The 23,058-nt window shown below is 51.0% G+C and overlaps 2 protein-coding genes across 3 annotated transcripts in view; one reads left to right on the forward strand and one right to left on the reverse strand.

Moving 5' to 3' along the window:
• The window catches only part of AFG3L2 (AFG3 like matrix AAA peptidase subunit 2), a 28,299-nt gene extending 17,270 nt beyond the window's left edge, over positions 1 to 11,029 (forward strand). For both annotated transcript variants that reach the window (XM_082640715.1, XM_082640714.1), the window contains exons 10-17: positions 124 to 277; positions 1,392 to 1,499; positions 1,594 to 1,719; positions 2,389 to 2,499; positions 4,844 to 4,959; positions 6,333 to 6,533; positions 8,133 to 8,327; positions 10,387 to 11,029. In XM_082640715.1, coding sequence (XP_082496841.1) covers positions 124 to 277; positions 1,392 to 1,499; positions 1,594 to 1,719; positions 2,389 to 2,499; positions 4,844 to 4,959; positions 6,333 to 6,533; positions 8,133 to 8,327; positions 10,387 to 10,626 — 1,251 coding nt within the window. In that variant the 3' untranslated portion in view covers positions 10,627 to 11,029. The remainder of the gene's footprint in view (positions 1 to 123; positions 278 to 1,391; positions 1,500 to 1,593; positions 1,720 to 2,388; positions 2,500 to 4,843; positions 4,960 to 6,332; positions 6,534 to 8,132; positions 8,328 to 10,386) is intronic.
• Positions 11,030 to 13,146: 2,117 nt separating this feature from the next.
• Positions 13,147 to 23,058, reverse strand: TUBB6 (tubulin beta 6 class V). The gene is made up of 4 exons (XM_082640724.1): positions 22,942 to 23,058; positions 22,562 to 22,670; positions 20,896 to 21,006; positions 13,147 to 14,462 (listed from the first exon to the last, which is right to left on the reverse strand). The coding sequence occupies exons 1-4, from the start codon at positions 22,996 to 22,998 to the stop codon at positions 13,399 to 13,401; spliced, it is 1,341 nt and encodes a 446-aa protein (XP_082496850.1). The 5' UTR covers positions 22,999 to 23,058; the 3' UTR covers positions 13,147 to 13,398.

Here is a 23,058-nt window from a genome sequence, read left to right on the forward strand (position 1 = left end):
TTGTACTGTACAGTGAGTGACACAGGATGGCCTTCCTGGGGGACAGGAAGCTTGATGTCTGTGTTTTATTGGGAGGATAACACTCACTTGTCAAGTGACTCCAGTGCTTACATTTTCATCCAGGTCCGTGACTTATTTGCCCTCGCTCGGAAGAATGCCCCTTGCATCCTCTTCATCGATGAAATAGATGCCGTGGGAAGGAAGAGAGGAAGGGGCAACTTCGGGGGGCAGAGTGAGCAGGAGAATACCCTCAACCAGCTGCTGGTGGAAATGGATGGTGAATGTTCAAGTCTTTTGTGTTTTGAACTGCGCTTTCTAATTATTCTTCATGTTTCTAAAATGAGAGTCCTGTGCTGATACAGAGAGCAAAGAGAGATTCTCTAAAATAAACAAGCCCTATCTAAGGTCTCTTTTATTCCAGTACAGGTAATAGCAAAATAGTCTTGCCTGGGGCTTCCCTGGTGGCGCAGTGGTTGAGAGTCCACCTGCCGATGCAGGGGACACGGGTTCGTGCCGCGGTCTGGGAAGATCCCACATGCCGCGGAGCGGCTGGGCCCGTGGGCCATGGCCGCTGAGCCTGCGTGTCTGGAGCCTGTGCTCCGCACCGGGAGAGGCCACAGCAGTGAGAGGCCCGCGTACCACACACACACAAAAAAAATAGTCTTGCCTGGCAGCCTGCCGTAACTTAATACTGGTGTTAAGATGGCATTTGTACCTGGTGCCAAATAAGAGAAAAACTGGTGAAATGCTTCACTAAAGAATCATAATCTCATTCTTAAACCATTTATGATTCTGAAGGATCAGGAAAATCCACGCGTTAGCAAGTGCGAATTTGGCAGATTTTGAGCGGGTCTGCGTTCCTGGGCCGGGTACGGGAGCCAGACTGAGAAGGTGGGGCTGCACCAGGGTCCTGGGGGTGACGGCTCTGTGGCCACGGCATTGCCGCTTGAGAAATGGCCAGTCAGAGGAGCAGGCTGAGCCTGCAGAAGAGGTTGGAGGTGGGGTGGTGCCTGCCTTCAGATACGCAGTGAGTGGTCCCTGTGGCCCAGGGAGTTCAGACACTTCCTTTGCAAATTTAACCTTACTGATTTTTTAAAACTTTCTAAAGTTGACAACATAATCTACATTTCTAGTTACATAAATTTAAATCTTTGGTAATTTGTCTTTAGTAGTTGATCCTTAAATCTTTAAGTCTTATACTGTATATGACTTAATCATTAAGGACAAGATGAATAGTAAGAAAAATCATTAAGTTTATGACTTAAGAAATCACTAGACAATAAATAGAAAACTAAAGTGGTGTGCCTCATGCTCATACGTTCTGGACAGGCACGCTGTCACCTTCCTCCTCATGGCATTTAACAATGGTGATGCCTTTGTTCTATTTCCAGGCTTTAACACAACGACGAACGTGGTCATTTTGGCGGGCACCAACCGACCAGATATCCTGGACCCCGCACTGATGAGGCCGGGGCGCTTCGACAGGCAGATCTTTATCGGTGAGATGGTTTTCCCTGGATTCAATCCAGTTCTTGCGAGGAGGGGTGCAACTGTTTCACTATGTTTTTTTTTCCTTAAAAATAATTTCTCAAGGACCGCCGGACATAAAAGGAAGAGCCTCTATTTTCAAAGTTCACCTCCGACCACTGAAACTGGACAGCACCCTGGAAAAGGAGAAGCTGGCAAGAAGACTCGCATCCTTGACCCCGGGGTTTTCAGGTGGGTGAGCACGACCTGCTGTTGTGTCTACAGGATGTGACCATTCCTTTCTTGTTCCCTCTCTCCCTTCTTCCAAACTTAACATGGAATAGAAGGGACCATCTATCTACAGCCTGAGAAGGTTATATACATGGGCACAGGCACCTTCAATGTCCCAGGGGCCTGACTTTGTAATATTTTTTGTTGAGCACATACATTGTGTTACGGCCTATTTGCGTCCCTATGTACTTTCTCTATAAAGATAGTTTACAGAGACCTAAGGATCTAGAATGCTTTCGGCAAACTTCTCATGTTTAACTTTCGTTGTTTAACTGAATGCATTATATCATTTTAATGCCCATGTATTTCATTATATGTCAGCAGATTGCCCAATATCCACTTAAGTCACTTTCCCAACAGAGATGGTGGAACTAAGTTGATGGGCATTTTAAAGCGCTGTCTTAGTTTGCTGTCATTGCACAGTCTCTAAAGGTGGAGGGCTGCCTGAGGGCATCTGTGTACTGCTGATACTTGCAGCGTGCAGTTCAGGGGCCGGGTTGTGCCAGGCAGGACTGAGTGCTACAGCCTGCTGCTGGTGGACGGTTGGCCTGGGTTCCCTTCTTCACAATGTGTGACCAGTGAGCTCAGGTGTATTTGGCGGGTGAGCCGTTGTGTGTGTCCCTTTCACAGGAGCCGATGTTGCCAACGTCTGCAATGAAGCTGCTTTGATCGCTGCGAGACACCTTTCAGATTCCATAAATCAGAAACACTTCGAACAAGCAATTGAACGAGTAATTGGCGGTAAGGCAGCTGGTGGGACCCACGACCAAGGGCGGATGGCGTGAGTTTGAGGCCAGGGCATGTATCCCCCCAGGCCTGGGGCTCACCGCCACCCTGTCGGATGGGTCTGAGATGCCACACTCATGCTGCATGGGCGGCAAGCAGGGAGGTGTCCTCCCCTGAATTATAGCAGTCTAGTTTTTCTAAAACACTCACAACCTCCCTGTTTCCAAAAATTTCATCACATGAGTTAAATGTGCTCCAAGCTAGATACTGGTGATGGATGAACAGCTGTAACAACTGTTTGACTGGGAAATGCTCACCTGTCAAGCAGGGTTGGCCAGTAATGTGTTTTCCTTGCTTTCTAGAGAGCTTATAGTTAATACCGTTAAAAAGATAACTAGCAGTTTGAGAACTTGGGCATTCAGAGGAGGGAATGGCACAGCCCTGTGCTCCAGACACAGACACACAGTTCTCATGCCCCCAAAACACAAGAACCCCCGGCTTGTCACAGGATTTCCCTGTGACAAGGAATGGCCAGGCAGGCTCCACAGAAGAGCGGGGTTTAAACTGGGCTCAGGAGGAGGGGGTGTGGTGTGAACAAGGGTGAGCAGAGGAGCATCATGGCCTGTGCCTCAGGGAGGGAGGCGAGTTGCTCAGACTGCAGTTCCTGTGGGAGGGAAGACAAAGTGGAGAGAGGTGTTGGAGCCTAGATTTTAGCAAGCCTTGAGTGTTAAGCTTAAGAGCTTTTTTTATATTGTTTTATGGCCAGTATTGTACTAACACGAGTTTTCCTGAGCCACTGAGTAACGGGATAGTCAGTGATAGTTCAGGAGGATGCATCTTTGAAGAAGGGGCGCATCTGGAGCCAGAGCCCCTACTGGTCCTTAACGTGCGGTAGCGGACGTGAGCGTGGGAGCCCCATGGCCACAGGTGGGAAGGGCGTCCTCGGGGCCGCTGGTTTGGCGGGAGGTGAGCCGGGGCGGGATGTCCCCGTGGGGTCCTGTGCACGGCCGTGGTTCCCGTGGTGCGGGGTGGGTGAGGGCATGGGCCACACAGCCGACAGCCGAGGGGGAAACGGCTGTCAGCAGTTTCAGAAGCTTGTTTTGTGCCACAGGCCTGGCAGGCTCATTAGCAGGTGAGACAAGGAGTAGGTGCCACTGCAGGGGGGCCGGGGGGGAGTTGTAGCGGGACCAAGTGAGTGACTGGACCTTTTGAGATTCGTTAGGGAAAAGAAAAAGTCTAAGGTGACAAAGTTGTGAGTGGAATTAAAATCCCTCACTGTAAACACAGGAGAAGACTATTTGTATTCTTTTAGGTCAGGGGGAAGCGGGGGAGGGGGGTTGTTTAGTAGGAAAGTGAGTTTGTGAAAGAGGCCAGGGCAGCGGGGGGGGCAGAGCCCAGGCCCTGAGGGGCATGGACGTGCCGTTCACACTCAGCCACTGGGGCCAGCACGCGCCCTGTGACGGGATCCAAGCTGAGGAGGGGAAATCCTGTGACAAGCTGGGGGTTCTTGTGTTTTGGGGGCATGAGAACTGCATGTCTGTGTCTGCAGCACAGGGCTGTCCACCTGCCCTCTCCCCACCCCACTGGCGGCTCTGCGGCGTGTGCTTGTCCTGGCCTGAGTCCTCAGGAACACAGTTCGCCCTCTTTTCTTTTTCAGTCTCCCAGACTCCGTAACGTGTTACCAGTTGAGAAATTCTCAGATGAGTACCTGGAACACGAGAAAGCTTGTGTCACCTGTGAGCTTTGTATCAGTACAGACTACAGCCCAGAGGTGCGGGCGAGCTCCGCGTCCGCCTTCATCCAGGCTGGAGCGGGGGTCCTTCAGTTCTGGCAACACGCGGGCCGGCTCGGGGGCACCTCCTCAGGGCTGCTCTGCGGCTGTACCCCTGGGGGTGCCGGGCTGCTGCCTCTCATGGGCCTGGCTCTCCTCCTACCCTCGTGTGCCTGCCTCCTCGGCCGGGTCCTTGTCTCCCCCTACTTGGTGATTCCCGATGCCTAGACTAGGCAGTGAGCTCTTTCCAGATGTCTTTGTTTTCTTTGAATTTTCTGTGTCAAGTTGACCCTAGTGCTGAATTTTACTTTGCATTTCTGTTTATTTCTCAAAACGAGATATGTGCCTCGAGTGGGAGAGTAGGAGAAAGTGGGCCTCGGGTGGGGTAGTGAATGCGTTTTGCGGTGGTTGTATATTTTGAAGTTGATGCTTTGCTTTGTTCTGCCCCTGATTGGGAATATTCCATGGTCACAGGCAGCTTGGTCTCTGAGTCACGATTTAGATGAGACGCTGTGTGGTATCGTGTAAATCTCTTTTGATGTCGGTGTCACTAAAGCAGTGGGTCTTGTTTTCTGTTCTGTGTGTCAGGCTTAGAGAAAAAAACTCAGGTTCTGCAGCCCGAGGAGAAGAAGACGGTGGCATACCACGAGGCTGGCCACGCAGTTGCCGGCTGGTATCTGGAGCACGCGGACCCCCTCCTGAAGGTGAGGCAGTTGGCATGGAACAGACGGTGGCCACACTGGGCCACGTGGCAGGAACGTCTGCTGGTGTTGGGGTGAAGGGGTCACACAGATGAGTTACGAAGTTTGGAAAGAAAAGTGTGCAGAAGCTGGAGGGGTTCACTCTGGAAAAGCAGTTGCTACCGTGGGTCAGGCTTGGGTGTCTGGGGCTCTCTTGCCCAGGGGGTTTCCCTGACTCCACAGAGAAAATGAAAGGCAAGCCACACACCCTGGAAATACTTGTAGTACATGTATATGACAGAGGACGTGTACCTGGAATACATGAAGGACTCTTAAAATTCAGTGGTAGGGAAACAAGCAACCCTGTAATATAATAGGCAAGATATATGCGCATGTACTTCCCGAGAGAAGGAATAGGAATGGGCGCTAGGCGCATGAAGATACCAGATGCCCTAAGTCACCAGGAGGTGTGGGTGGAACCCTGCCGAAGCTCCACATGTCCCGAGGTCAGTCCAGCTGGACCCCATGCCTGCGGGCGGGCACCTGACCTGGGACAGCCGCCATGGAAACCAGTTCAGCAGTTTCTCATACAGGTGACAAATGCTTCCAATACAACCAAATGGTCCCACTCCTGTGTGTTTACCCAAGAGAAATAAAAACATGTCCATGGAATACTTTTACTGCTTTATCCATAATAGCAATAAACCGGAAAGAGCCCCAAAGTCCCTCAAGAAGGAGTGGATGTTTGGTGTGTTTACCCAGTGATTGCTCCACGGCCGTAGAGCCGAGTGCACTGTTAACACAGCCGGCAGTGGGGGTGGGTCTCGGGGACAGTCACACAGACCAGACACGGTGAAGTCCATACTGTATGAGGCCATTTAGGCGCAGTTCTAGAAATTGCAACTCATCTGTGGGGGCGGGGGAGGGGATTTCGGGGAGAAGAGGAAGATGTTTTGTATCTTGGTTGTGGGAGGAGGCTGTTTGTCAGAACTCACTGAACTGTAACCTGTAACTGGGAGCATTGACTGTAAAAATTAAAGGAATCTACTCAGTTGCAACAGGAGGACTAGAAAACGAAGGCTGCTGGCCCCTCTGTCTGCCTCCTGGAAAGCGGGGTAGGCGGGGCCAGCATCAAGTCTGGAGGGGTCACCACTCAGCAGCAGCCCCGTTGTCAGGACTGAACACTTCCAGTTGAGTTTTATAAGAGACAAGAAATACTTTATAGACCTCTCGGGTGAGATTACCCTAAGAGAAAATGCTCTCCTGGACGGGCCCTCCCACCCAGCTCCTCAAGCCGAGGCTGTGGTACTTTCCTTGCCAGTGAGTCTCCCTGTGGCTCCACATCAGCCTCCAGTGGCTGTGTCTGTCCTCAGCGCACCTTGTGTTCTCCTCGTCAGGTGTCCATCATCCCTCGGGGCAAAGGGCTGGGCTACGCGCAGTACTTACCCAAGGAGCAGTACCTCTACACCAAAGAGCAGCTCCTGGACAGGATGTGCATGACTCTGGGCGGCCGCGTGTCAGAGGAGATCTTCTTCGGGAGAATCACAACCGGCGCTCAGGACGACTTGCGAAAAGTGACTCAGAGTGCCTATGCCCAGGTGAGTGTGGGCAGGGTCGTCTTGCATCCTCACCTGCACCAACGGCTCTGGAACAGCACTGCTGTTTGACTGCTCTAGGCTTTCCAGGCAAGGGTTACTTCTTAAGAGAAATCCATTTTAAAACGATCAAAACTTAGGAAAAGAAACCCTTGTTTTGAGAGTTCAGTCTTTCAAGTTTATTACTAAGAGTATATAAAGCACATCAGTAGAGTTTATGTTCAGTTACAAGCCTGTGGGATCCCACGTGGACTCCCTGGTGCCTGTCCCTTCTGGTCCTTTCTCCTGGGCACAGCCATTCCCCTGTTTCCTTTAAGTTTATCACCAGCGCCTCCATCCCCAGACAAGGTCATTTTGCTGTCGTGGAACTTGATGTCAGTGACTTCCTTTGGGAACTCCTTTTATTCATATGTCAGCTCTTCTGGGCCTGTTACTTTCCCATACCTTTCATTTTTCTTGGGACTTCCCTGGTGGTCCAGTGGTTAAGACTCCAAGCTCCCAATGCAGGGGACGCAGGTTATATCCCTGGTCGGGGAACTAAGATCGCATATGCCGTGCAGCACTGCCAAAATAACCCAAAAAACCCCAATAATTTTTCTTAGGGCATTTGTTTGTTGGGGTTGTTTGCTCTTGTGTTCTTTCTAGTTTAATCTCCATTTAAAAAATAACTGTAATGTTTTCTTTTTTTATTTCCTGCGTTCTAGCACATCTAAATTTTCTGATTCTGACTTAATGTTATTCTTTCTTATTTTCCATCACCTTCCTGATTTTGGTTAGCCTTTTCTGAAGTTGTGGGTTACAGTTTTCATCTGTTTTATGGATGTCTCTCCATCCCACTTCCCTTATCTGTGTAGACATTATTCTGCTCCTTACTTTTTTCTTATAACAACTTTGTAAGGGATTTTTCTGTTGCCCACTTTTAACATGAAGTTTGTTTTCCTGATCTCTTAGGAAGGAGGTGGATTAAGACAGTTTTTCTAGTTTTATGGTTTTAGAGTTTCCTGCTGTTTTCATAAACTTTTAAAAAACGTGACTTCCTACTTTCTGATCTGTTCCTGCTCCCCTCTTTTATCTGCGCCTTCTCTTTTCTGGTCAGTTTGGATTTTACTTCCACAGCTGCTTCTTAATGTGGGGTTTTTGTGTGGTTAGTGTGGGGGTCTCATGGGGTGCAGGCCGGGCCCCGTGGACCCAGGGAGAATGCCGACGCCCCTCACAGGTTCCTGGAGCCCAGGCGGCGCGGGAAGAGCCTCTGGGCGGCCTGGGTGGTTCCTCCCATCTGTCGGGTGCTCCTTGCCTGTCCTAACCTCCCCCCGTGTAGAGCGATTTCAAGCAGGTCTTGTCACCATTGGGGTTTGTCCCTGCCCTTTTGCCGCCTGCCTTGTAGATGTTGCCTGTGGGTCTCTGGTCTTGTCCTCCCAACCTCCATCTACGCAGAACACCCTGGTCTACTTGGCCGACTCAAGGCTGCCGTGTCGTTGTTGCAGGTTAAAGAGTAGTACTGCAGTGAGGTGTGTGGATTTCATGTCAGTGGATTTGCTGCCATTTTATAAAAACCTGTGAGCAGAAATGGATGCCCACCACTAGTCACACATTCTTTTTCAGATTGTTCAGTTCGGCATGAATGAAAAGGTCGGGCAAATCTCTTTTGACCTCCCCCGTCAGGGGGACATGGTGTTGGAAAAGCCTTACAGCGAAGCCACGGCCAGACTAATAGATGACGAAGTACGAATACTTATCAACGATGCTTACAAGAGGACAGTCGCTCTTCTCACAGAAAAGAAAGCAGATGTGGAGAAGGTGAGTGCCGGCTGCACCAATGATTCTCTGCACGGTTTTGCAGAAAGAGTTGAGACTGATGGCTTGACTGGTTGGTTGGTTTGTAGACGCCAACGTCCCCTGTGCCTGTTAATCCCAGGCTCCTTCCTCCATCCTGATGCTGTGTCTGCTGTCTCTGTGGGGCTGGGGGGATGTGGGAAGAGCAGCAGCGGGCATGATCCCGGCTCCTGGTTCTTAGGAATGTGAGTGCGGGATTAACGAAGTCTGTTCACAACACCAGACACACAGTTGAACCTGCACTCACCCACCAAGTGCTTCCACATGCAGAGCCCAGTGGCCTGACTGGGACTGACCACTGCTCTTCACCTCCAGAGTAAAGAGGTAGTGGAACAGCAAATGAAAGAATTAGCCAAACTAGATATGTAGGACCTTTGCTTAATTATGACCTTCCACGAACAAACATTCTTTGTATCGCCCGTTGTCGTGCCTCATTTGATAGCACTTTCAAAAGGGAGGGAGCCTTTCTAATTCAGTCGATTTCTTGCATCCAGTAAACTCTTAATTATTCAGAATCCGTGCAACCAAAGAGAGAATCTTCTGTTTTTTAAATATTCCACACTCTCATGATAAAAGCACAGGTGAAAAGTCTTCTATAAAGAACTGATAGAGAAAAAAGCTACTCTAAGATGATGCTGTCCGATAGGCAGATCTTCAGAGAAGCCCACTGTGAGCTGTGCCGGGCAGACCCCGAGGTGCCTTTTCACAGAGCGTGGGGTAGTTGGGAGGGGCCTGCAGCAGGGGCTCCGAGGGGAGAGGGCAGAGGGCAGAGAAGGCTGACACCCACCCTGATGGCTCATCAGGCTACAGTGATCATGGGGAGGAGAGGAGGACTCGCTGTGTGGGGCCCTAGTGAGCGAGGAGGGGGTGCAGAGGGAAGGGCAGGACAGGGTGTCTGGGGACTCCAGATCTCTGCGGGAAACACAGCTCTGGAGCTAGAGGCGCCCTTCATGGAGATCTCATCCAGCCCCTGTGTTTTATAGTCAGGAGTACTGAAAGAATCTGGAGTGGAAATGCTTAAAAACTCATCATTTAAAGGAGAGAGCGGCAGGGACTTCCCTGGTGGTCCAGTGGTTAAGACTCTGCGCTTCCAACGCAGGGGGCCTAGGTTTGGTCCCTGATAGGGGAACTAGATCTCGCATGCCGCAACTAAGAGTCCGCACATTACAACTAAGACCCGGCGCAGCCAAAATAAATAAATAAAAATAAATCTTTAAAGAAAAATGATACCAAAACTTAAAAAAAGTAGAGTGGCAGCAGGGTGCCATCTCCAGGGGGACAGTCAGAGGCCAGTGCAGAAGCAGCCGTGGGTGTGTTTTAACTTCCTGAGATGGTGCCGTGGTGGCAGCAGAAGTAGAAAGGCAGTGGTAACCGTGAGCGGGTCTAACGTGACCCTGTTTCCTGTCCTCCTGACACCGTCCCTCACCTCCCCGCTCGTAGTTGGCAGGGGTCCCTTTTTCTGTGGCTGTGTGTCATGTCAGTCTTGTGGTTCAGCCACACAGAGACCAGAACTTCGAGATGCATATTTTCACGTTAATCTCCTGCTTCATATTGTGTCTCTGCCTCATTTGTCTTTATTTTTGTCAACCACCTTTTAAAATTTCCGTTTCCACCCTTTCCCCCACCCCCACCTCCAGTCACTTGCATCACTTCCTCACACTTCCTGCCAGGATTTCTTTCTGCTCCGTAAGCCAGAGGGAGCTCCTCCCCTCTTTGGAAGCAGGTGGGGCCCAGGGACACTGCGTCTGGCTCTCCTCCCCGAGGATGTCCTTCTGCGGCGTCAGGGACAGAGCTCCCCCACTAAGTCCAGGGCACAGTCACAGGCCACGTGGATGTACCACACTGTGCAGCCACGCCCTTCATGGGGACACTGCACATCTTATTGTAAAGTGACATGACCGTGAATATCTCTTTTCAGTGGTCCTAAACTGTTTTTTGGAAGGGGGTTGACTGTAAATAGGAGGTAATGAAATTGGAGAGACGTTGCTGGGTGACTGTTTAACCACAGGTGCTCACATTGCAGGTTGCTCTGCTCCTGCTGGAGAAAGAAGTGTTAGACAAGAACGACATGGTGGAACTCCTGGGCCCCAGACCATTTGCAGAAAAGTCTACGTATGAGGAATTTGTGGAAGGCACCGGCAGCCTGGACGAGGACACCTCGCTGCCTGAGGGCCTGAAGGACTGGAACAGGGAACGGGAGGGCTCAGAGGAGCCCTCGGGCGAGAAGGCCGCCAGCCAGGTCCAGGGCGCTGGCCCCGCGTAGCCAGAGCTGTGCCTTCAGAGCCGCGCTCGGCCTCATGACACAGTGGGAAGTGGGGTGCTTCGTCCGCGGCCTCGGAAGTCACCCAGGTTGCGGGGGAGGGCACGTGCCCCAGCCTCGGGCTCTCCCGGTCTCTGTCCCCGTCAGGTGGGGGTCCTCTCGCTGTCACCTGCTCTTCACTCCCACCTCCCTTCAGAGTCTCCCTCTGTGATGGGCTATGAAATTAGGAATATTTTCATTTGATTTAATATTTTAAAGATGGAATCGGGGTCACAAGTTGCTGTTTTGTGATGGAATGGTTTTCTACAGAGAGCTGTAACATACTTAAAAATATGAATGTATTGTGTAAATACGGCTTCTTTATGTCAAAAATAAAGTGTAAACACTGCACTTTTTTCCTCCTGAACATACAGTGTCGCTGATTACGCTTGGGCTACTTCTTCTCAGAAAACGTAACGGGAAGGAATTGAATGACGTCACTGTTTAGGGTCTCAGGTTTGCGGTTCTCTTCAGCTCCCACGAGATGCTCAGGAAGTCTAGGTTTGTTCATCCCGGAGGATGAACTCGGGGTGTGAAGTGTGTTGGCCCGAGTGAGTCAGTGAGCCCGTGATAGCACATCCTCACTCGGCCGACCACGACTGGGCCTTGGTCCCACGTGTGGGTCTGCAGCGGATGTATAACCACTGCTGGACTGCGGGCTGGCAGGCTGGACTGCAGGGCACTGCCACTGGGCTGGGAAGCCTTGCGCCTTCCGCGAGGTCACTGTTACTGTTAGAAGGGAGTGATGTGCTATTGTGGTTCCAGAAAAGCCAGAGTCCACAGTGCCGCAGACCTAGGTCAGAACTCACCAGAAGGTGGCCCAAAGAAGATGTAGGTCTTCAAATGCCATTATTTGGACTTGGAGGCACCACATATTTCTGCATTTTTAATACTTTTTAGCTGTCTCCTTCAGCGTTACTCCAACTTACTTGTGTGTTCTTGACGCAGATGTGTTGTGGGACGTGACTTGTCAGACTTCAGGCACAGAACCGGCTGGCGTCCTGGAGGAGCACTGGACCGATGGGGTGGCAGGTGGCCCAGGCGGCCCCTGCCGCCCTGCCCATCCTGGGGCCGCTCTTCCACGCTCCAGCTCGCCAGGCCACAGCATCCCGGGAGCTGGGGCTGCAGGGGTACCGATCACAGCCTCCCTTCCCTTCCTTACGGGATGCTCTGGGCGCTTGTTGAGCGAGGCTGTTAGGTGAGGAGGCCAGCGTGCGCCACCCCTGCTGAGCCTCTTGGGTGGTGCCAGTCGTGAGTCAGGCCTGATGGCGCTCGGGTGGTGACCCACATCTCCCCTGCGCTGCTGTATGAGGTCCTGCATGGCTGGCGGCCAGTGGGGCCTGGAGTGGCCGCTGCAGTCTCAGTGCGGCTCCTCTCTACACCCGTGGAACATGAGTGTGTCGGGGCCTGGCTCGGGTTTGGCCTCCAGCAGGCGCTCAGGGCACCCGTCTCTCCTCCAAGACCTGTCAGACCTAGTGAGGGTCCAGCATAGATGGGGGCGGTGAGAGATTTTCACCGTAGTCTCACAAAATGGTTAGATTTTTGCAAAAACAGGATCTCACCTAGGTTCAAGCCATGTTGCATGTTTTGTGGGTCACTTTGTCCAAGGCGCAGCGGACACAGAATTACAGAGGGCCACCGTGGGGCAGGGGCTCAGCTCGGTAGTTCCTCAGGGACCCACGAAGGGTGGGGAGGCTGGGCAGGGGGTCCAGCACTAGCATTAAAATGCTTCCACCTGCAGTGACACGCTCGTGTTCCCTGGGCTGAAGCAGCTGGGCTCACAGAGCCCTCCAGGGGGAAGAAGCCAGAACCTGGGAAGTGAGCCTGCTCACCCCATGGAGGCTGAGCCTAAAAGGCATCTTAGGGAGTGGACACCGTGAGGTGGGGTGGGGCGGGGGATCCTGTGCGGGGCCTGCCTGCTGGCCCTGCACCCCCAGAAGGAAGCACAGCAGCTCCCAGAGCCGCCACCTGGCCCCGCACCCACCTTGAGCTTGTGTGTCCCCAGCTTTGGCTGGAAGCCTGAGGGTCATTTTCTGTGGCTCCTCCAAATCTCAGCCAGGTTGTTAGGGGAGGCTGGGCGGACTAGCCTAGGGCCGGACGCAGGAAAGATTTGTGGGGGCGTAAGTGCTGGGGACGTACAAATGGGGACAAGGGCTTTTATTTGGGGGTGCGCTGCTTTCCATAACCACCAATTAAAGAATCTCAGGGCTGCCCGAGAGCCTCCAACGGAAGAGAAGCCCCTCCCTGCGTGGAGTGGGCTGTCAGGGCTGCACCCCAGGAAGGGGCGGGTGCTGTCGGGGAAGCAGAGGCTGGAGAGACAGAGGGGCACTTAGGGTTTATTGTGACCAGGTTGTTCCCGAGTTCAGAGCTGCACGTCCAGTAAGAGGCAGCACCTTGCGGCTCCAGGTGTCATCACAGGATGAAACACACCGTTTCTAACCCCCTAATTCCCAGACATGGTTGAACACTTAAGAGAAGGTGAGGTTTATTTATTTAGCCCTTTATTTATGGCCCATGAGTTCTTTCAAGTCCTCTCTGGTCTGATGTTTGGGTAGGGATGCCAGTCCCCGCTCTTCTGATGTCCTTCATCCCAGATGACGGACAGGACAGTCTCGCTGCCTCTGCGAGGGGCCCGTCCCCACACACTCAGACCAGGGCTCCCCTCGGCGGCCAGGAGACTCACCAGGGTTGGAGGAAGGACCTCTGAGCCGTGGCGTCCAAGGCAGGGACGCGCCTCTATTCGTTGACCTCCTCCTCGTCGTCCTCAAAAGCTTCCTCACCCTCGTCGGCCGTGGCGTCCTGGTACTGCTGGTACTCGGACACCAGGTCGTTCATGTTGCTCTCGGCCTCAGTGAACTCCATCTCGTCCATGCCCTCACCCGTGAACCAGTGCAGGAAGGCCTTGCGCCGGAACATGGCCGAGAACTGCTCCGAGATGCGTTTGAACAGCTCCTGGATGGCCGTGCTGTTGCCGATGAAGGTGGCGGCCATCTTTAGGCCACGCGGCGGGATGTCGCACACGGCCACCTTCACGTTGTTGGGGATCCACTCCACGAAGTAGCTGCTGTTTTTGTTCTGGATGGCCAGCATCTGCTCATCCACCTCCTTCATGGACATGGGGCCCCGGAACACGGCGGCCACGGTCAGGTAGCGGCCGTGGCGGGGGTCACAGGCCGCCATCATATTCTTGGCATCAAACATCTGCTGGGTGAGCTCGGGCACCGTCAGCGCCCGGTACTGCTGGCTGCCACGGGCGGTGAGTGGGGCAAAGCCGGGCATGAAGAAGTGCAGGCGTGGGAAGGGCACCATGTTCACGGCCAGCTTGCGCAAGTCGGCGTTGAGCTGGCCTGGGAAGCGCAGGGAGGTGGTGACCCCACTCATGGTGGCCGACACCAGGTGGTTGAGGTCCCCGTAGGTGGGCGTGGTCAGTTTCAGGGTGCGGAAGCAGATGTCGTACAGGGCCTCGTTGTCGATGCAGTAGGTCTCGTCCGTGTTCTCCACCAGCTGGTGCACGGAGAGGGTGGCGTTGTAGGGCTCCACCACCGTGTCCGACACCTTGGGAGAGGGCATCACGCTGAAGGTGTTCATGATGCGGTCGGGGTACTCCTCGCGGATCTTGCTGATGAGGAGAGTGCCCATCCCAGAACCGGTGCCGCCACCCAGCGAGTGGGTCAGCTGGAAGCCCTGCAGGCAGTCGCAGTGCTCGCACTCCTTGCGCACCACGTCCAGGACCGAGTCCACCAGCTCGGCGCCCTCCGTGTAGTGGCCTTTGGCCCAGTTGTTCCCGGCGCCGGTCTGTCCTGGAGTCAAGCAAGAGAGGGGACACGTTTCAAACAGGTCTATGGGGCTGGGGGAGCTGCGCGGGGCCGTTAGTACATTTAAAATGTGTTAGGAAACGATTAGATAATAGAGTGAGGGGTGGGCCCCGGTCCCCCAGCACTGCAGGAGCGCGGGAGGGCAGGCAGCTGCTTCAGACAAGGAAAATCCGCCAGTTTTAAGATGTACGCGTGTTCTGACCTGGTAATTCCATTCCTGGAATTGTTTCGTTTTTTTGTTTTTTTCGTTTTTTTTGCGATACGCGGGCCTCTCACTGTTGTGGCCTCTCCCGTTGTGGAGCACAGGCTCTGGACGCACAGGCTCAGCGGCCATGGCTCACGGGCCCAGCCGCTCCACGGCATGTGGGATCTTCACGGACCGGGGCACGAACCCGCGTCCCCTGCATCGGCAGGTGGACTCTCAACCACTGCGCCACCAGGGAAGCCCCCCATTCTTGTTTTTAAGTAGATAATTCTCCCACAAGGTAAAAGACAAAGAGAACAGAAAGTATACATTAAAAAACAAATTGCTTTCCCCTCTCCTTTGGGCTCTCTGAATTCTGTACTACGCACAAATACTTTCTTTTCGAAACAGTAATACTCTCTCACGTTAACGGGGCTTCTCGTTCATCATCCAGAATTACGGTTGCAAGTTTCTGAGCACCCACTATTTTGCACCTGTAATTAAACACCCAGCACAGGAAGTCATTCCTGCCCTCAAATTGCTTCCAGTCAGTCGTGGTAAGATTAACACGTGTGAAAGGCTTTGTATTTTTTCCAAGGAGCTCAAGTAACTAGAAAGAGACCTTCTCGTTAGCCTGTTTTGGGTTTTTTGTTTGTTTTAAACAACGGTGCATTTCCCCCAACATGCTTATTTCTATTTTATGGAAGAAATTTTTAATCTGAAAGGTTGGCTGTTCAATTTAAAATCCTAACTTTCAGTTCACTTCGTTATAAAATGGAAGCTTCATCAGTAGACAAAGCATTTTTTCCAAGCTGTATACACAGGCCTGTGTTTGTTTGAATGGATGCACTTAAAAAGATCTGGCAAAGAGGACCGGGAGGAACTTATTTTCATTTTTGCTTTTCTGGACACTGCACATTTCCTGTAATGCAGTGCTCTTCAGACACCACTGCTCTGTAGCCCTGAAAATATTTAAAAACTACATACCCCAACATTAAGCTAACATCTAACGTCTTCACAAATTCAAATAGTTGCAAATTCAAATAGTTGCAAATGATATTTTCATTTCCAAGGTACTATAAGTATTCCCTTTTGAAAACAAACATGTTACATCATTCTATTAAATGTATCCCACAGAGTCCATGTAAAAATCAGGAATAGGGAATCCCCTGGCGGTCCAGTGGTTAGGGCTTGGCAGATTCACTGCCGTAGCCAGGGTTTGATCCCTGGTCGGGGAACTAAGATCCCACAAGCTGCGTGGCGTGGCCAAAAAACAACTACAACAACAAAAAAAAAACAGGAATAAATCCTAAGTTGAAATTGATTTTTTAAAAAAAATTCCTATGATCACAAGGTGTTTAAAATGTCAATAACTGTATTCTTTTCAATTAGTTCATTTATCCAAGTGTGAACATCAGATATTGCCAGAATGAGACAAGGTTTGGCATCCTTTTTTTTCTTTTTTTTTTGGCCACACCACACCACATGTGGGATCTTCCCTGACCAGGGATCGAACCTGTGCCCCCTGCAGTGGAAGTGCAGAGTCTTAACCACTGGACCACCAGGGAAGTACTTGACATCCATTTTATTCCTTTTTCTTTGTTTTTACGTATATAAATACTGAGAAGTCTTGTTCACATAAATATGTAAATGGAATCAATTGTATTCTAACAATGTCATTGAATTATTTGATCTTCAGAGTTAAATGCCAAAAATCAAATAGTGATCTATCATCAGAAAGTATTTTTAGGGACTTCCCTGGCTATCCCACATGCCACGTGGCACGGCCAAAAAGAAAAAAAAAGTATTTTTAATCATCTTTAAGCCCAAAACTCAATTTTGTGGAAAGGAGAATTGGAAACACCTGACTTGCATCAATCACACTTTCCTTCTGTTGGTCCAAAAGGCTTTGCACCAAGACTTACCTAATGCTTTTTCAATGAAAGGCTCTTTGTGTGGTCCAGTATACTTAGAAAGGGTTGGAAAATTTGAAATCTTAATTCCAACACAACTTTGCAAATACACGAAATGTTTTAAATATATTTTTGTCAAAATTTTTAGGTTGCAGATTTAGCTTATTCAGGTTGTAAAAACTATTGGCCATGTAACCTAACTGGCAAAGGCAGCCCTCATTATCAGAGCGATTCTGTAGATTGGACTTACTTTCTGTCAGAAAAACATGACTTTAATTTGCAACTCAAATCAATATGTTAATATGCATTTTAAGGAATATTAGAGAAACCACTGAGAACTGAATTCTAGAGTACACTGTAAGGTAAATTACAAAAAGCAGTAAAACCAAAGTAAATGATGCAGAGATTTAAAGATAAAAAGACAAGGCACTGACATTTCTCATTAACTGGTAATTAGGCAGTGTAAGGTGCGGCTAAAATGGTCAGCTGTTGAGGAAGCAAGGAAGGCTATTTAAAGGCATTGTATTTCTTCAGTTTGGGTATATCAAATTTGGTTTTGAAAAGAATCATGCATTATAAAAAATTTAAAAATAAATCCATCAGCCTCCTTATCAAACTTTCCCTACGTATTGAACAAAAGAGACCACGGTGGTCCCACTGCTGAAGGTGGAGCAGGCAGGGGATTCAGCTGCATCAGGTGGACTCAGAAAACAAGAGGAGCAGAGGGGCCTAGGCACTGCTGGCACACGCTGTAAAGACCCCCTTACGCCAAAGACATTCCCTTGATTTCTGTCTACACCCACTGGTGGTAACAATTCACCACCACCCCTGTGCACCGATGGGGGAAACTGAGCTGTGGCAGTGACACAGCCGGGGCTGCCCCTGGAGACCCGCCTAGCACCACAGCAGAAGGCAGGCTCTGGGCGCTTGGGGGCGGGGCCTGTTCGCGGACACCCCTGGATTCTGCAGTTACCCCGGGGGGCGGCCTCACACATGGGGAAGGAGTCTTAACTCAAATGTCTTTGGATCTTGCACAGCATTTATCAGTGCTAAGCCCTGTGGTGTAAAGTGCAAGTCTGTAAAAGAAGAACCACCGAAATTCTGTGGTTCTTCAGTAAGTTTAAGATGTACTGACTATTAGTGATTCGTATCTTATACCAAGGGAATCCCTTCGGAAGCATCTAAACAAGTCCTACAAATCCATAAGGACAACGATAGCCTTTAGGAAGATGGCAAAGATATAAGCACAGATCACAGGGAGGGAAGTGCATGTAACAAACCCATGGCATACTCCTCATGAGGGAAATGCAAACTAAATAAGGAGATTCGATTACCCTCCATGAAGCTGACAGAGCTCAAAAGCTTGGTAACACTGTGCTGACGGGGGTCTGGGGCAAGGCCCTCCCACACACGCTGGAGCCACTGGGGGCATGAGGAGGATGGGCCTCCACAGGGGGCAAGTCAGCGACAAGGATCAAAGTTGGTCCCATTGACTCAGCGAGTCTACCCAAAACGTGCAGAATGACATGGGGACAGAGACTCACCAGGGAGTAGTTTGTAATAGTGAAAAGGTCAGGAGCTAAATATCTATGAGCAGAGGACTGGTGACATCACCGAGGCCGTCAAGCCGGGGGCAGAGATGGACAGACTACAGAGAGGCAGCCTTGAGTCCTGCCACGGCCCCTTGGGGCGTTTCCCCCCCAGGAGGTAACTGCATTCTCGCTCAGGAACACAGACTCCCTGTACGGTGAAACCTCGTATGAGGCTGGAAAACCATCACATCCTTCCTAGGCCCCCACGACTCTCGCACCTCCCCACCAAGCCAGAACGCGCCAGGCCAGCCTCCCGCCTGGAGCTTGGTGAAGAGCAGATGCACCTTCAGCTGCCCCAAGGGACTAAGAATGATTTCACTAAACAGCGTGGAAACCAATGACCGGAGGGCAGTGGGGACACCCGCGACAGGCAGCCACAGCCAGTGAAGCCCCTTGGCCTTGACCCTCCCCTCCCTCCAGCTCACTCCATCCACTTGGCTTCCTCGGTGTTTACAGCATGATCAGCCATGAGGTTTTCTCGGCCATCAACAAAAGAAGGAAGCTGGAGGCTTCTGAAAATATTTTGCCACTGTCTCATAGCAACAGACGTTCCCAGTTAAATATTTGGGGGTCAGGAGTTGAACATCTTCTGCAATAGAGGTTGGGACATTAACCAGTGGCTCCAGATTGTAGAACACGAAACTGCAACAGATCCCAGGGGCCTCAGAGCCCACCCCTGGTTCACCTCCAGCTCACACGGGGTGTGGGGTAGAGCTTGGGGCTACGTGCTCCCGGACTCCCCTCCAGCCCTGAATCTGGAAGAGAAAGTTACACGTACAGAGAGGCCTAAGGTCAACCTTCCTGGTGCTTCGCTTTGTCCCACAAAACTCTCTCCCACTAATAGGCATGACTGCTATGCAACGAGCAGTTTGTTAAGAAAAAGCTGGGGTTTTCTAAAGCATATTCATGTTTAAAACTCAAATACAGAGAACTTCTACTTTTAAAATTACACTTAACTTCAAGTCAGTGTTTTTTTTTAAACTACTTCAAACTATATCTGAAAATGGAATGACACTTTTTTTAATTCACCAACTCTGAAGGCAATGGGGGTGAACCATCTCCATTCACAGGCAACTTGGCCTCTTTTATTAACTGGAGAATGGCTTTAAAACAATTGTTGAGCCTAACAGCACACCACAGTGCGTTCAGACATTCTGGGTCCTCTCCATGCCCCATGGCAAACATGTTATTTTCTTAGTTAAAAATAGTGTCAACTTTTAAAATTTTCTATTAAAGCTATTTCACATCAGTACCATCTTCGTTCCCCTAATTTGGTGGAATATCTCTACTAAGGCTGTGAGCACTGCTGTCTGATACAACTTTCTGCAGTGATGGGACTGTTGTATCTTTGCACTGTCCAATATGGTAGCCACTAGCCACACTTGGCTATTGAGCACTGGGTATGTCGAGTACAACTGAGGAAGTAGACTGATTTTATTTAACTTTAATTAAATTTAAATAGCCACATGTAGCTAGTGGCTACCATATTGGATGGTAGGATCTTGAAGCATCTTTCCTTGAGAACAATTATGAAAAGTCTAGTTCAGCAAGAGGTAAAGAATATAAATGTCCCCATTTGTAGACTCTAAAAATACTGGTAATTTAGATTTTTTGATGTAATAAAAGGGGCACCAGAGACCTTCGCCCTGGTCTATTTGAAATATCAAAGGTGACAAAAACCCTTGAACAAATTATCAGAAGCTTCGCCTGTCCCATTGCTTGTGTAGGTTGTCATTGTGATGGGGAAGGGGATGATACCAAGAGGACTCATGAACTTTGTGAACATGTGCCTCGCTGAAGGCACCTCGCTGTACCTTTGTAACAGGTCACTGCCTGATTCTAATACAAAGGAATCAATTCATGTACCAATAAAATCTTCCAAGATTCTGCCTCCTCTTGTACACTTTGAAGTAGCCTTGACTCCCAAAACCATGGCTCCAAGGTGAAAGAGGATGGTCACACTAACAGAGTGCCACTTCGTTTAATTTTATATAATTTTCTTTAGGAGTTTGCAGAGGAACAGGCACTGCCATCATTTTCTGGGTGGAGGAAGGAGGAAGGAAGATTTGCCCAAATCCAATAAAACTAATAAATTCATATGGCACCAACCTTCGGAAAGAAAGCAGAACAACTGTCTATAGATGATGGAAGAAGAAATATAAACACACTGAAGTTAAAAGATGAGCAACATAAAAACCAAAGACAAATTATTATTATTATATTAGGATAGTCATTTATGAGAGGGAAAAAGAAGTTAATGTCTAAAAATTTTCAAAATCAAGAACTATCACCAGTAAGCATTTCATTTAGAGAATCAAAGGTTACTTTTCCCCAAGAGGGTACTTTTCTTTTTTTTTTTTTTTTTTTTTCCCCGGTACGCAGGCCTCTCTCTGTTGTGGTCTCTCCCGTTGTGGAGCACAGGCTCCAGACGCGCAGGCTCAGCAGCCATGGCTCACGGGCCCAGCCGCTCCGCGGCATGTGGGATCTTCCCAGACCGGGGCATGAACCCCGTGTCCCCTGCATCGGCAGGCAGACTCTCAACCACTGCGCCACCAGGGAAGCCCAGAGGGTACTTTTCTTAAAGAGGCTGCCTATGATGGGGCTGGGGACTGCTGATTTCCATTCTAAGCTTTTCTACACCACGTGATGTTTTTAATCTTGCACCCAAATTAGCTGGATGTTTAAAAAATAAAAAAGAGGAAGAAGAAAGCAGGAAAGATGGAACCTACCGAAGATGAAGTTGTCAGGCCGGAAGAGCTGCCCGAAAGGCCCAGACCGCACACTGTCCATGGTGCCCGGCTCCAAGTCCACCAGGGCGGCCCTGGGCACATACTTCTGAGCTGGAAGAGAACAGAGCCCACCCACAAGGGTCAATCTCTGGTTCCTAAGGCAATGGACTTCCCAGGAGCAAGTCCCACCAGCACAGCCGCCTGGGATGTACAGAGCGGGCTTTCTTAGAGTCACAGAATCTCAGCCCTGGGGGAGGGGAGCCCCAGAGAACACAGTCCACCGTGGACTTGTCCGGATGAGGAAGCCAGCCCGGCACAGGGCACAGGAAGTTCCTGGAAAAGGCAGGACGAGAAACGAGGTCTCCCGACCTCCTGCCGCCTGTATTTTCCAGTTCTCACCCATGGGCAGTTCTACTTTTTAGCTCCACGGAAATCGTACTTGCTGCAGCGAGTGGCTGAGCTGCTGGGACACTTTGGCACCTCCCTCCCTCACACGCACGTGAACCCACGAGCGAGTCTGAGCACCTGTTCCAGGTGCGTCCACGGCTGTTTCCCGGGAGACTGTCTCATTTATGGACAAGTGTGGCCGTGTGCCGTTTCATCTGTAAGCACACACTCACACCAACTGGGCAAGAAACTGTCCCCATGAGGGTGGGGTCACTAGGACTGCATTGGGAACTGCTCTACAACCCATCCTGCTACGCACACACCCAGGCTGAAGAAAGAATGTCACCAGGCTAGGCCTGAGGGTGACCAGCAAGTGCCATGTATATTGCCCTCTTCTCAGTTCCATCCAGGAATCTCACCATCCATGTCCTGCTGTTCCAGACCTTTTTAATATCCAGTAATTTATGTGTCCTGTTCTTCCCAGCTCTCATGTGGACAAGCAGCAGTAACTCCAAAGACAGAGCGTGATTACCTCTGGGGCCGGGGACACGTGTATGGAAGGGCAGCTCCTGTCACTGCCTGGGTGTTCTTTCAATGTCTTAGTTTTGTGTTGTCTTGCGAAGGGCATGTATCACTTTTATAATAAACATTGTTACAAAAATAAAGTATAATGTAACCACCATATAGATGTAGCTACCCAGGACACGGGTGATACTATTCTCAAACTTGGATAAACCACAACCTGGAATTTTTACTAAACTCCACCAGACAACGACCCTCCCTGTCTGCAGTTGCAGCTTCCAGGGGATGTAAAGTCTTTTTGGAGGTCTGCAAAGGGCCAGAAAAATCATTTGAGGTAGTGTTTTTCAAAGTTTTAACCAAAAACCTTCATTAAGAAATAAAATCTTAGAAGATAAAATAAATTTTAATAAGAGCCCGACATGACCCATTAAGCTGATTTCACAGCAGCAACGGGTCCGCTTCAAGAGCTCGGACCCGCCGGGGAGGACGAGATGCTGTTTGAAATCAACCGACGTCGGATTTCCCGCCCCAGCGGGAGCGAGGGAGGAGCCGGGCGTCCGGCTACATCTGGGAGGATTTTTCCAGAACCACCCACAGAGTGAACCACCCACGCGCCGGGCGGCCCCGCGGGTTGAGGAGGGGGAGCATGGCCGGGGTCCCACAGGGCGATGCCGGGGTCCCAGAGAGGGATGGCCGGGGTCCCAGAGAGGGATGGCCGGGGATGGGGGGAAGGGCGGGGTCGCGCCGCGCCACTCACACGATGACTCATTGTAGTAGACGTTGATCCTCTCCAGTTGGAGCGTCGAGTCACCCACGTAGCCTCCAGCAGGGTCGATGCCATGTTCGTCGCTGATCACTTCCCAAAACTTGCAAAGGGCGGGGCGGAGGACAGACGGTCAGCCCGGGGCCCTGGCACCCGCGGCTCCCCTAGGGCCGGCGCGCGGGGAGCGGCCGCAGAATTCCAGGCGCGCCTGAGCTGCCAGCGGTAGCTCTGGGGCCGCGGGGACGGGGAGCGGGGCCGGGTCCCGCTGTGACGTCCCCCTCGGCCGCGCCGGTCCTCCCGTGCTGCCCCGGCCCGAGGGATTAGGGAGGGGCGGGCCGCCCACCCGCAGGGAGCCCGGCCCGGCCCGCGCCCACCTTGGTGCCGATCTGGTTCCCGCACTGGCCCGCTTGGATGTGCACGATCTCCCTCATGGCGCGAGCTCGGCGCTCGCTGCTCGGACAGCGCGGCGACTGCGGGCCCAGCCGCTCGGC

Source organism: Mesoplodon mirus (genome assembly GCF_964341445.2).
Source record: "Mesoplodon mirus genome assembly, chromosome: 13".
Lineage (NCBI taxonomy): Eukaryota > Metazoa > Chordata > Mammalia > Artiodactyla > Ziphiidae > Mesoplodon > Mesoplodon mirus.